Source organism: Oncorhynchus keta, chromosome 23 (assembly GCF_023373465.1).
Source record: "Oncorhynchus keta strain PuntledgeMale-10-30-2019 chromosome 23, Oket_V2, whole genome shotgun sequence".
NCBI lineage: Eukaryota > Metazoa > Chordata > Actinopteri > Salmoniformes > Salmonidae > Oncorhynchus > Oncorhynchus keta.
The window spans coordinates 28667227-28679922 of record NC_068443.1 but is presented as its reverse complement, the minus strand read 5'-3'; the positions used below and the strand labels follow the sequence as shown (position 1 = coordinate 28679922).

Below are 12696 nucleotides of genomic sequence, written 5' to 3'. Positions count from 1 at the left end.
TTTAGAGATACCGTGATGAGATCCTGAGGCCCATTGTCGTGCCATTCCTCCACCACCATCATCTCATGTTTCAGCATGATAATTCATGGCCCCTTGTTGCAAGGATCTGTACACAATTCCTGAAAGCTGAAAATGTCCCAGTTCTTCCATGGCCTGCATACTCACCAGACATGTCACCCATTGAGCATGTTTGGGATACTCTGGATCGACATTTACGACATTGTGTTCCAGTTCCTGCCAATATGCAGCAACTTCGCACAGCATTCCATAGGCAACAACTTCGGGACAACATTCCATAGGCCTCAATCAACAGTCAGATCAACTTTATGCAAAGGAGATGTGTCACACTGCATGAGGCAAATGGCTGTCACACCATATTCTGACTGGTTTTCTGATCCATGTCCCTACTTTAAAAAAAAGTTATATGTGACCAACAGATGCATATCTGTATTTCCAGTCATGTGAAATCCATAGATTAGGGCCTAATTAATATATTTCAATATTTGTTCCTTATAGCTTTGTTTATTTGGTACATTTTCTTAACTCTTTCTTGAACTACATTGTTGGTTAAGGGCTTGTAAGTAAGCATTTCACGGTAACCTACTGTATTTGGCTCATGTGACAAATAAAGTTTGCTTTGATTTGAAATTGTTGCATGTTTTTCAGTGTATATTCTTACGGGCAAGAGATACAGATAGTACTGTATGTGTTTCCCTTATGTTCAGAGGAGTGTGGAGACCCAAAAACAAACAAGTTAGATCAAATCAGCATCTGACAAAGTTACAGTTTATTCAATATCAAGAGTAAAATACAGTATACTATCACACAGAACAAGACGACACTTAGGTATAATATTTGTTTAGAATATTTCTTGAGAAAACTGCTACATCTTACAACTCTCTAAGCATAAAGTGTTAAGTTAGGTACCTATGATATGCTTACATGTATTACATGTATTATGTGATATGATGTTGAAATATTGTAGACTTCCGTAACTACATCTACATGCGACATTAGACATTTCCCAAATATATTATTCTATACAAGTTAGTCGTCTTTACAGATTATTTATTGTGTTGAAATCCTAAAAGCTACAATCTTGAAACACTGTTTTTATTTTTGGTTAAAAGAGATAGCCTTCATTGCTCTCTAATAGGAAAACAAACTGGAAATACATAATGACCATCTTGTTGTTTCATTGTGAGCCAGCCTTGGCCTATCCCGTTCCATCGTTCATAGCAGTCCTGCTTCCAAGTATTTGGCTTTGCTCTTGTTCTCCTCTGCATTTGGATCACGGCAAGTGCATTCATCCTGATCACAGTCGGCCCCAAACTGAATGACCTGTCAATCAGTTAAGTAACCAGGAGATTAGAAACAAATCTCAAGTGACACTAAAATCACAACCAGGGGTCATTTCTCCAATTGAACCAACACATCTACAAGGTAATAGCAGACGTTTAACAATGCAATAATCAATGCCATTAATTGCATGGTATTATATATTTGAGCTCTACACACTTTTTATTTCAAACACAAAACAAATGTCTCCCAAGAGATGAATAAAGGGAGTGTTGTCAAATAGTTCACCATGGACTTAACAGTGAGAAACCTTGAGTGGGGGAGGGAATACACCACAGTGGTGAACGGACGAACACATGTTAAGAATCAACAATAGGTTGCCAAGTCTTGTCTAGGACGCAGGCCATCCCCACAGGTTGCAAAATAAACTCAGATGCCCTGCAAAGCATTCTGTTGCAAGAAATGTGAACTAAGCTAGGTTAATGCAGAGGCTAGCCTACCTTTTATTTCATTGATGATTAATGGAAGTAATAGTTTTATTGAAGACTTAGCAACTGTTCCAGAAGGTCAAGAAGAGAAAATCAGATCCCATTAAAAGTATGTTTGTTTGGCAACAAAGTGTCTCCTAAGCCTAATGTTGGTTCATTGATGGAGGCTGTGGTGAGCCAAATGATATATTGCAATATGTAGGGAATAGGGTGTAATTTGGGACAAAGCCATACCCTGCTGCCTTTGCTTTGTTCTAATGACTTCTGAACAACAGAGACTGGATGTTTTTCCTGCTTGCGTCAAACAAAAGCCAATAATTTGACTGTTTTGTATGCAGTTTAGAGTAGTTGCTATCCAATGTTTATCACAACTTCAATAAACTCTTTTGAAAATGGAATAATATATGTTTTAGAGACAAGTCATGTCAATTTAAGAATTATTTAAGAATTAATTGAATGAAAGATTTGCACTGTACAAAAATGTAGAACACATTGTGGTTTATCGAACTTATTAGGCCGCATTTGACCAATCACATCAGATATTTTCACATCAGATCTTTATCAGAGTTGATCTTATTGGTCAAAAGACCAATTAGTGGAACAAATATTAAAATTGTGCTGCCTTTGTAAACACAGATTGACATGTTTGTGCTTAAACTGGAAGCGAGTGGACTGAGTCGTCTTCTAGTCTACTGTCCAAGTCTGCTGCCAGCTCGGACTTTGGACCCAAAACCAGACTCTACAAATCAAAGTGCCCAGGAGACCAGAGGAGTTTCCATGGGCTGCATAAACACCAGTCCTCCACAGTTCCACTGGACCCACAGTGGCAGGATGCTGTCGCTCACGGTTTATTTCACTTTCTCAGAGCTTGATAGTTTAACTGGTGTTTTACAGTTACAGAAGACCACAGACACCTGGCCTTCCCCTCATAAAATACTATTTAGCAGGCGATTTATTTATGACAGGCACTCCGTTGCTTAGCTTACTCATTCAAGGGGGAACCGGCAGTGGCCGCGCTACCGCCATGAGTCATAGGTACGGACATGAGAGAGTCGAATGACCTCCAGTTAGCTGGCTGCAGCAGACTCTCAGGAATGAATAGGCAGTATGCATATACAGTAGGCAAAGTAGCAGGTATGTGGGAGAAAAACATCGCCGCTGCAGTAGACTGACTCATATGGAAGCATAGAAAAAAAGCAGGTCATTTAAGGAGGTGTATGGGGGTGACGATGAAAACAGGTAAATGTACCTTTCTGGTTGAGAGGGTGGATGGACAGCAGTCCCCTCCATCATACTCGCAGTAGGCCCTGTTGTTGATGGTGTCACACCAACCATCTCCCCCAAAGGGCTGGGAAAAAAGGAAACACTTATTAAAAGGTAGCATCCGCAAGATGACATCACCATAAACAACGACTTCCTATTTGCAGACGTCAACACCCAAATACAAAAGCACCAAGAGTGGATACCATTGACTTTTCCTTTAATTAATTAACAACTAGTAAAGAGCTGATACCTGACCTCTCAGAGCTGGAACTAAATATTTTGCATATGAGACAGGAGCAGGGCCTTTAACCATTTTCTGCAGGATTTTGGTGAGTTCTGTCAAACTCGGCAACGGCATAAAATTGTCAAATTTATGCTACATAAAAAAAAGTAAGGCGTCATAATGAAAGTCTTCAACTTAAACTTGAAGTTATTGTGCCAAAAGTTAGAAAATAAGAGGTGACTGCCAAAGATACTTTTGGTTTTCCCTGGGCTGATGGAGCCCTTTCAAAGGCTCCAGGTTGTACCTGAATTCATATCTCACAGTATAGGCCTACTATAAGTAGTAAAAGACCCTAGAAGAACCTTTTGGGGTTCTAAAAATTACCACATGGGGAACCTTTCCAGTTCCAAACTGTTTCCAGAGGAACCCTTCTGATGAATGGTATCTGAGGAACCCATAAGTAAAAATTCAAAACATAACCTTTATGTGATGGGAGGGGTTACATTTTGAACCTTTTTAATAATATATTGTAAAGGTGGCAGCCTATCAGAAGATTGGAGGTGTGGCTTTTAGGTAGGCATTTTCGTCCACCCGTTACAGTAAATGTAATTCCTTTTTTTTGTGGCATTTCAAATTATACGTTTATAAAACCTGTACCTGTAGGCTGCCCCTCAAAAGAAGAAAAGAAACAGAAAGAAATACATACAGAGTTTCATTATACATGATAAATTCAGTGTAAACAGGAAAACAAAACAAAAAAGAGGTGGGCCTCCACCTCTCAGCTCATCCCCCAACCCCACCCAGCCAACATGTCTCCATCCAACCCCCCACCCAGGAAACCCTGTTTCCCACCCCTTTCCACTCCCGCTAGCAACTAGGGTTGCTCATCAGTCACCCTCCAACACCCACTCCTTCCAGCGACCAGAGAAAATCCTCCCCATACCATCCTTTACCCATGGGCCTGAAAGCAAAGAAATAAAACAAGAGGAAAAAGGTATATATATATATATATATATAATACAGTCACACCTACCCATTCAAGGGTTTTTCTTTATTTTTACCATTTCTACATTGTAGAATAATAGTGAAGACATAACTATGAAACAACATATGGAATCATGTAGTAAACCTTTATGGTTTTTGTAACTGCACTTGAAGAAACTTTCAAAGTTCTTGACATTTTCCGGATTGACTGACCTTCATGTCTTAAAGTAATGATGGACTGTCATTTCTCTTTACTTATTTGAGCTGCTCTTGCCATAATAGGGCTATCTTCTGTATACCACCCCTACCTCGTCACAACACAACTGTTTGGCTCAAACGTTTAACAAGGCACACCTGTTATTTGAAATGCATTCCAGGTGACTACCTCATAAAGCTGGTTGGGAGAATGCCAAGAGTGTGCTAAGCTGTCAAGGCAAAGGGTGGCTACTTTGAAGAAACTCAAATATAAAATGTATTTGTTTAACACTTTTTTGGATACTACATGATTCCATGTGTTATTTCAGAGTTTTTATGTCTTCACTATTATTCTACCCATTGCTGACAGGTGTATAAAATCTAGCACACAGCCATGCAATCTCCATAGACAAACACTGGCATTAGCATGGCCTTACTGAAGAGCTCAGTGGCTTTCAACGTGGCACCATCATAATATGCCTGTAACGGTTTTCTTTCTCCTCTTCCTCTGAAGAGGAGGTGTAGCAGGGATCGGACCAAAATGCAGCATGGTTATTTGTATACATCTTTAATAAAGATGAAAAACACGAACAGTATACAAAAACAATAAACGTGAAAAAACCTAAACAGCCTATCTGGTGCAAACAAACACAGAGACAGGAACAATCACCCACAAAACCCAACACCAAACAGGCTACATAAATATGGTTCCCAATCAGAGACAATGACTAACACCTGCCTCTGATTGAGAACCATATCAGGCCAAACACAGAAACAGACAAACTAGACACACAACATAGAATGCCCACTCAGATCACACCTTGACCAAACAAAACATAGAAACATACAAAGCAAACTATGGTCAGGGTGTGACAATGCCACATTTCCAACAAGTCAGTTTGTCACACCTTGATCTGTTTCACCTGTCTTTTTGCTTGTCTCCACCCCCCTCCAGGTTTCACCCATCTTCCCCAGTATCCCCAGTGTATTTATACCTGTGTTCTCTGTTTGTCTGTTGCCAGTTCGTTTTTTTCGTCAAGCCTACCAGCGTTTGTCCCCTTGCTCCTCTCTGTTTCTAGTTCCTGATTTCTAGTTTTCCCGATGTTGACCTTTCTACCTGCCCTGACCCTGAGCCTGCATGCACCTTTTGTACCTTGTCACACCACCCTGGATTATTGACCTCAGCCTGCCCTGACCCCAAGACTGCCTGCCGTTTTGTACCTTTTGGACTCTGATCTGGAATACTGACCTCTGCCTGCCCTTGACCTGTCGTTTTGCCTGCCCCCTGTTCTAGTAATAAACTTTTGATACTTCGACACTGTCTGCATCTGGGTCTTCCCTGACACGTAATACAGTTAGTCACATTTCTGCCCTGCTAGAGCTGCCCTCAGTAGACTGTAAGTTCTCTTATTGTAAAGTGGATACGTCTAGGAGAAACAACGGCTCAGCCGCAAAGTGGTAGTCCACACAAGCTCACAGAATGGGACCGCCAAGTGCTGAAGCGCGTAAAAATTGTCTGTCCTTGGTAGCAACACTCACTACCGAGTTCCAAATTGCCTCTGAAAGCAACGTCAGCACAATAACTGTTAGTCGGGAGCTTCACTATCTGGCAGTCCGACGGACAAATCTGGGTTTGGCGGATACCAGGAGAACGCTACCTGCCCTAATGCATAGTGCCAACTGTAAGGATTGGTGGAGGAGAAATACGGGTCTGGGGCCATTTCTCATTGTTCAGGCTATGCGCCTTAGTTCCAGTGAAGGGAATCTTAACATGACAGCATACATACCCTTTCCTGTTTCAGCATGACAATGCCCCCGTGCACAAAGCAAGGTTTATACAGAAATGGTTTGTCGAGATCAGTGTGGAAGAACTTGACTGGCCCGCACAAAGCCCTGGCCTTAACCATCAAACACCTTTAGGATGAATTGGAATGCCAACTGGGAGCCAGTCCTGATCGCCCAATATCAGTGCCCAACCTCACTAATGCTCTTGTGGCTGAATGGAAGCAAGTTCCAGCAGCAATGCTCCAACATCCAGTGGAAAGCTTTCCCAGAACAGTGGATGCTGTTGTAGCAGCAAAGGGGGTCCAACTCAATATTAATGCCCATGATTTTGTAATGAGATGTTCGACGAGCCGGTGTCCACATACATTTGGTCATGCAGTGCAAGTTACATAATGTAGCACAACTGCTAAACATGAGAAAATACTATATGTTTTGGCTTGCTATTGGGCTATTTGTAATGTATCTTTAACATGACCCTTACATTGGTTAAATAAGTACAATCAAATGTTAGACTATTTAAATCATAAGAGACCTTGGCCTAAAATGATCTAAAATCATTACTTGACCTCCTTTGGTGTAAAGCAAGACAATAAAATATACTGTAACATCAACAGTATGAACACCCATGCTTTCCACAAAAAAATATATTTTCAAAGCAGACATGCATGCTTGTAAATATCCCCTGCCAAAATATTTTTAACAGATTTTACTCGTCCAAATGCCAATTTTTATCAACAATTTCACCCGCGTTTCTTCTCACCCAAATGTTCTCAATAATAATGTGAGTGAGAGGCATAACTTTTCCACGTGTGAGTCACTCTGTTTTTCATTTGATAAAGCTGCCATTAATGGAATGTAAAAGGTGATAAGGGGTCGTAGAACACACTGATGGATGGAACTTCCACGGACTGCTCCAGGAATCTGGGAAATAAGGCAGAGGGATTGCTCCCCACTTCATAACAAGGCACAGGGCCCTGTGTAAACTGTCAGTAAATTTAACAGTACCCCCTCTTAAAACATACTTGGAACTCTAGGGTCTGCTGGATTACAGTGTCAGTGTAATGTACCAAGTTTGAAGGTGTTTATGGTACCATGTCTCCACATGCAGACTTTGGAAGAACGGACGACTTTTCCTCAGAACCTTGTGTTTTCTCTTTTTAAAAATCCATTGTTTTAGTACGCTGTAAACTATACGCCACACAGTGTGCTATCTGAGGGTCACAACTCATCCATTTGATAGCCTGCTGAGCTGTTTGAGTTACAGAATCGGAATAAAGATATCCACTGTCAGATAGACAACCTGGCTATTTACTCATTTTCCTGGCTTCTGTCCAAAGGAGGGCTCTTAGTTTCGATTTTATTGAGTAATTCTACTTGTGTCATCCAAGTTGTTATTTAAATAATCCAGAATTTACTATAAACAAACCCTTTTGTTAATGATATTCACACAAACATACAGTACCAGTCAAAAGTTTGGACACACTCATTCAAGGGTTTTAATTTATTTTTACTATTATCTACATGGTAGAATAATAGTGAAGATATCAAAAATATGAAATAACACATGGAATCATGTAGTAACAAAAAAAAGTGTTAAACAAATCAAAATATATTTTAGATTATTCAAAGTAGCCACCCTTTGCCTTGATTACAGCTTTGCACACTCTTGGCATTCTCTCAATCAACTTCATGAGGAATGCTTTTCCAAAAGTCTTGAAGGAGTTCCCACATATGCTGAGCATTTGTTGGCTGCTTTTCCTTCACTCTGCGGTCCAACTCATCCCAAACCATCTCAATTGGGTTGAGGTCAGGTGAATGCAGAGACCAGGTAATCTGATGCAGCACTCCATCACTCCTTCTTGGTAAAATAGCCCTTACACAGCCAGGAGGTGTGTTGGGTCATCGTCCTGTTGAAAAACGAATGATAGTCTCACTAAAGCGCAAACTAGATGGGATGGCGTATTGCTGCAGAATGCTGTAGTAGCCATGCTGGTTAAGTGTGCCTTGAATTCTAATTAAATCACCAACAGTGGCACCAGAAAAGCAACCCCACACCTCCTCCTCCATGCTTCATGGTGGGAACAACACATACGGAGATCATCCGTTCACTTACTCTGTGTCTCACAAAGACACGGCGGTCGGAACCAAAAATCTCACATTTGGACTCATCACAACAAAGGACAGATTTCCACTAGTTAACTCTAGTGAACTTATCCTCTGCAGCCGAGGTAACCGTGGGTCTTCCTTTCCTGTGGCTGTCCTCAGGAGAACAATGTTTCATCATAGCGCTTGATGGTTTTTGCGACAGCACTTGAAGAAACTTTCAAAGTTCTTGAAATGTTCCGCATTGCCATAATATGGAATCGACCACCCCTACCTTGTCACAACAAAACTGATTAGCTCAAATGCATTAAGAAGGAAATACATTCCACAAATAAACAAGGCATTCCAGGTGACTACCTCATGAATCTGGTTGAGAGAATGCCATGAGTGTGCAAAGATGTCATCATGGCAAAGGGTGGCTACTTTGAAGAATTTGTTAAACACTTTTTTGGTTACTACATGAATCCATATGTGTTATTTCATATTTTTGATGTCTTCACTATTATTCTACAATGTAGAACATTTTTGTAATAAAGAAAAACCCTGGAATGAGTAGATGTGTCTATTGACAGGTAGTATATTTCTCAAGAAACATAAATTATCACAACGCAAATATATCCAGAATGACTCAGTAAGTTTGACAATATCAGAATAAATGTTGCCTAAGTACATCATTACCGACACCAAGGTTGGGGATTCCCCACAAACAGTATCTCTTCATGCCACCAAAAACATCTATCTTTCAAATTTAAGAGCCAAACATGGTTATATATTAAACCTAAAAATCCTTTTAGAGTGAAGGAAGGAGTTACGCTCGAAGAGCATGCCGACTGGCCAAGTTTAATGCTAAGTGAAAGATACAATAAACAAGGTAAACTCCATAGCAACAACTGTTAATGTTTTGGAGGCTCCACATAACCTCTTCCTGATTGGGACTCCCCAGAGTTCCTCAGAGCTCGCTCACTAATTATGTTCTAGTCTAAGTTCATTCTCAAATGAAAGGTCATGTTTAGCGGTTCAAAACAAATCCTCGAATGTGGGTCTGGCAAAAGTGAAACATTAAGTTACAGTAACAACCTCTAGAGTAGACTATTAAAAGGACAATATTTTGATACTAATACAAATCTAGAATAAATACAGTGCATTTGGAAAGTATTCAGACCCCCAGACTTTTTACACATTTTGTTACATTACAGCAGTCCTTCTCAAATAGTGGGGCGCGCCCCCCTGGGGGAGCTCGGGGGGTTACCGGGGGGGGCACGATTGACCCCGGGGAACATGCTTTTTTTTTGCCACAGGAAGTTTTTTTTTTTTGCACCGAACAAGAGCACACAGCACAGAGCAGGAGATATGAAGTGCAGATAACAAACCCTTAAGAGACACCATGGAAGAATATTTAACAGGGATGAAAAAAAAGGCGGAGAGAGACGGAGATAATGAGACAAACGTAAGTCTCCCGAAAGCTAGGACGAGGACATATGACAAAGCTTATGTAGCGCTTGGCTTCACTGTGACTACGGTAACGAGGAAAGACCGGTATGTTTACTGTGTCTAAAAATGTTGGCAGCGGACAGGATGAAGCCAAATAAATTAAGGCGTCACTTAAAGACAATTACACCCCAATCAAGCTGATAAGCCACTTGAGTTTTTTTCAGTGAAAACGTGCCCGAATATTGCCAACAATCATCCCGCTTTGTGAATGCTACTTCAGTAAACCAGCGAGCACTGTTAGCATCATATCAGGTGGCGTACCAAATTGCTCAGTGCAAAAACCCCACTCCATAGCAGAGGAGCTGATACTGCCTGCAGCATTAGACATGGTCTCTGTCCTGCTGGATGACACAAGTGCTGCAAAAATAAAAACCATCCCTCTGTCCAATGACCCTGTCGCCAGACGTATAAATGACATTGCTAACGATCTTAAAGAACAGCTGGTAGATAAATTCAAAGACCAACGTTTTGCCTTACACCTTACAGTTCGATGAAGCAACTGACAGCAACAAAGACTGTTTGTTTCGCTTATGTACGTTTTGACATGACAAACTCCCTGTGTGAGGATCTACTTTTTTGTAAATATGTCAGAGACAGAGCCACAGCTGAAGAGCTATTCAAAATGCTGGACTGCTTCCTGACTGAGAATGGGCTAAAGTGGGAGAACTGCATTGGTGTTTGCAGTGATGGTGCACAGACCATGGCAGGGATGAGAAAAGGACTTCGGGTACTCATCAAGAAGGCCTCACCTAATGCTGAGTGGACACACTGTGTTATACACAGAGAAGCACAGGCATCAAGGCACCTTTCCTCTGAATTAAGTGAGGTTATGACTGACATTGTAGGTGTAGTCAATTTTATAAACACCAGACCACTAAAAACAAGAGTCTTCTCTGCTATCTGTGAGGAGATGGGAGCTGAACATCAAGCTGTGCTGTGTCACAGTGAAGCAAGGTGGCCGTCACGAGGAAAAGTCTTGTCCCGAGTTGTTGAGCTCAGAGAGCAGATAAGAATGTTTTCAGAGCAGGAGCATAAGTATGACCTCGCAGAATTTTTTTGTGATGAGAACTTCCTGGAAAAACTGACCTACCTGAGTGACATATTTGGAAAGCTAAATGAACTAAATGAACTACAGTTTAAAGGGAAAGATAAACACCCCCCTCAGGTCACAGACAAGATCAGCTCTTTCACTCAAAAGCTCGCAATGTGGGGCAGGCGACTTGATGAAGGAAATACTGATTCATTCGAGAACCTGCATGAATTTGTTGACACTACTGACTATGATGCCACCTCAGTGATTCCATATATTAAGGAGCCTATTTCATCACTGATGGGATTCTTTAAAAAGCACTTGCCTGAAAACAGTTCCCAATATGACTGGGTGCACCAGCTCCAACTTGTTTCAGCTCTGCACGGACACTGAGTGAATTCTGGCTGAGTGTAGAGAGGCAGTATCCACTCTTAGGGCAGAGGGCCATGGGCATTCTTCTTCCTTTTGCAACATCTTATCTTTGTGAGACTGGCTTCTCTGCTGTTGCTGCACTGAAGACCAAGTACAGGTCCCAGCTAAACATTGAGCAGGAGCTGAGAGTTGCAGTGTCATGCTTCAAACCCCGCTTTGAAAAGCTGTGCTTTGCAAAACGTGCTCATTGCAGCAATTAATCCTGATTTCCTCATTTTGATTTTAAAAAATCAGCACAAATTGTTTTATTCATTTTTGTTTTATAGGTCAAAGTGTTTCATATCCTGAGTTAATGTTGCTGATCAATTTGAATGTATTATTATTTATTGATTATATTTTATTTTATTTTTCAGTATCAAATGGTCCAAAAATGTTTACAGTTTAAATAAGGATGTATTTATTTTTTAAATTTCAGGCAAATTGATGCACATGAAGTCTTTTCTGTTGCAGACTAAAAAACAATGTTCATAAAGTTATTCTTTGTTGTAGGTTGATCTATATTTCTTTCTTTTTTTCCTTCTTTTTGTCATGTCAATAAGGATACAATGTTATGCAGAGGTGTACTTATAACAATTTTATAGACAAATTATACTATTTACAGTCACGGCGGAGAGTTGGGGGGAGCAAAATGTTTACTTCTTCCTAGGGGGGCGTAACAGAAAATAGTTGAGAAGCACTGCATTGCAGACTTTAAAAAAAAGTATTGTATATCCTCATCATTTGATATACAATACCCTATAATGACAAAGCAAAAACAGGTTTTTAGAAATGTTTGCATGTCACGCCTTGGTCTTAGTATTTTGTTTTCTTTAATTATTTGTTCAGGCCAGGGTGTGACATGGGTTTATTTTGTTGTGTTTCGTATTGGGGTTTTGTAGGCATTGGGATTGCGGCTGAGTAGGGGAGTAGCATAGGTTTGGCTGCCTGAGGCGGTTCTCAATCAGAGTCAGGTGATTCTCGTTGTCTCTGATTGGGAACCATATTTAGGTAGCCGGGGTTTCACTGTGTATTTTGTGGGTGATTGTTCCTGTCGCTGTGTAGTTGTTCACCAGACAGGCTGTATTAGGTTTTCACGTTCCGTTTGTTGTTTTGTATTTGTATAGTTATTTAATGTATTCGCTATTCGTCATTAAAGAACATGAGTAACCACCACGCTGCATTTTGGTCCGACTCTCCTTCACCAGACGAACGCCGTTACATTGCAAAATAAAATATTCAGACCCTTTCCTATGAGACTCGAAATGGATCTCAGGTGCATCCTGTTTCCATTGATCATCCTTGAGATGTTTCTACAACTTGATTGGAGTCCGCTTGTGGTACATTAAATTGATTGGATATAATTTTGAAAAGCACACACCTGTCTATATAAGGTCCCACAGTTGAAAATGCATGTCAGAGCAAAA

The 12696-nt window shown here is 40.7% G+C and overlaps 1 protein-coding gene across 1 annotated transcript in view; it reads right to left on the bottom strand.

Annotated features, from left to right (window-relative positions):
* Window positions 1–748: 748 nt before the first annotated feature.
* Window positions 749–12696, bottom strand: part of LOC118402116 (pappalysin-2-like) — an 89154-nt gene continuing 77206 nt past the window's right edge. The window contains exons 22-23 of the mRNA XM_035800031.2: window positions 3037–3135; window positions 749–1341 (exon numbers count right to left, since the gene is read on the bottom strand). Of these exons, the coding sequence (XP_035655924.2) occupies window positions 1234–1341; window positions 3037–3135 (207 nt within the window). The 3' untranslated portion in view covers window positions 749–1233. The remainder of the gene's footprint in view (window positions 1342–3036; window positions 3136–12696) is intronic.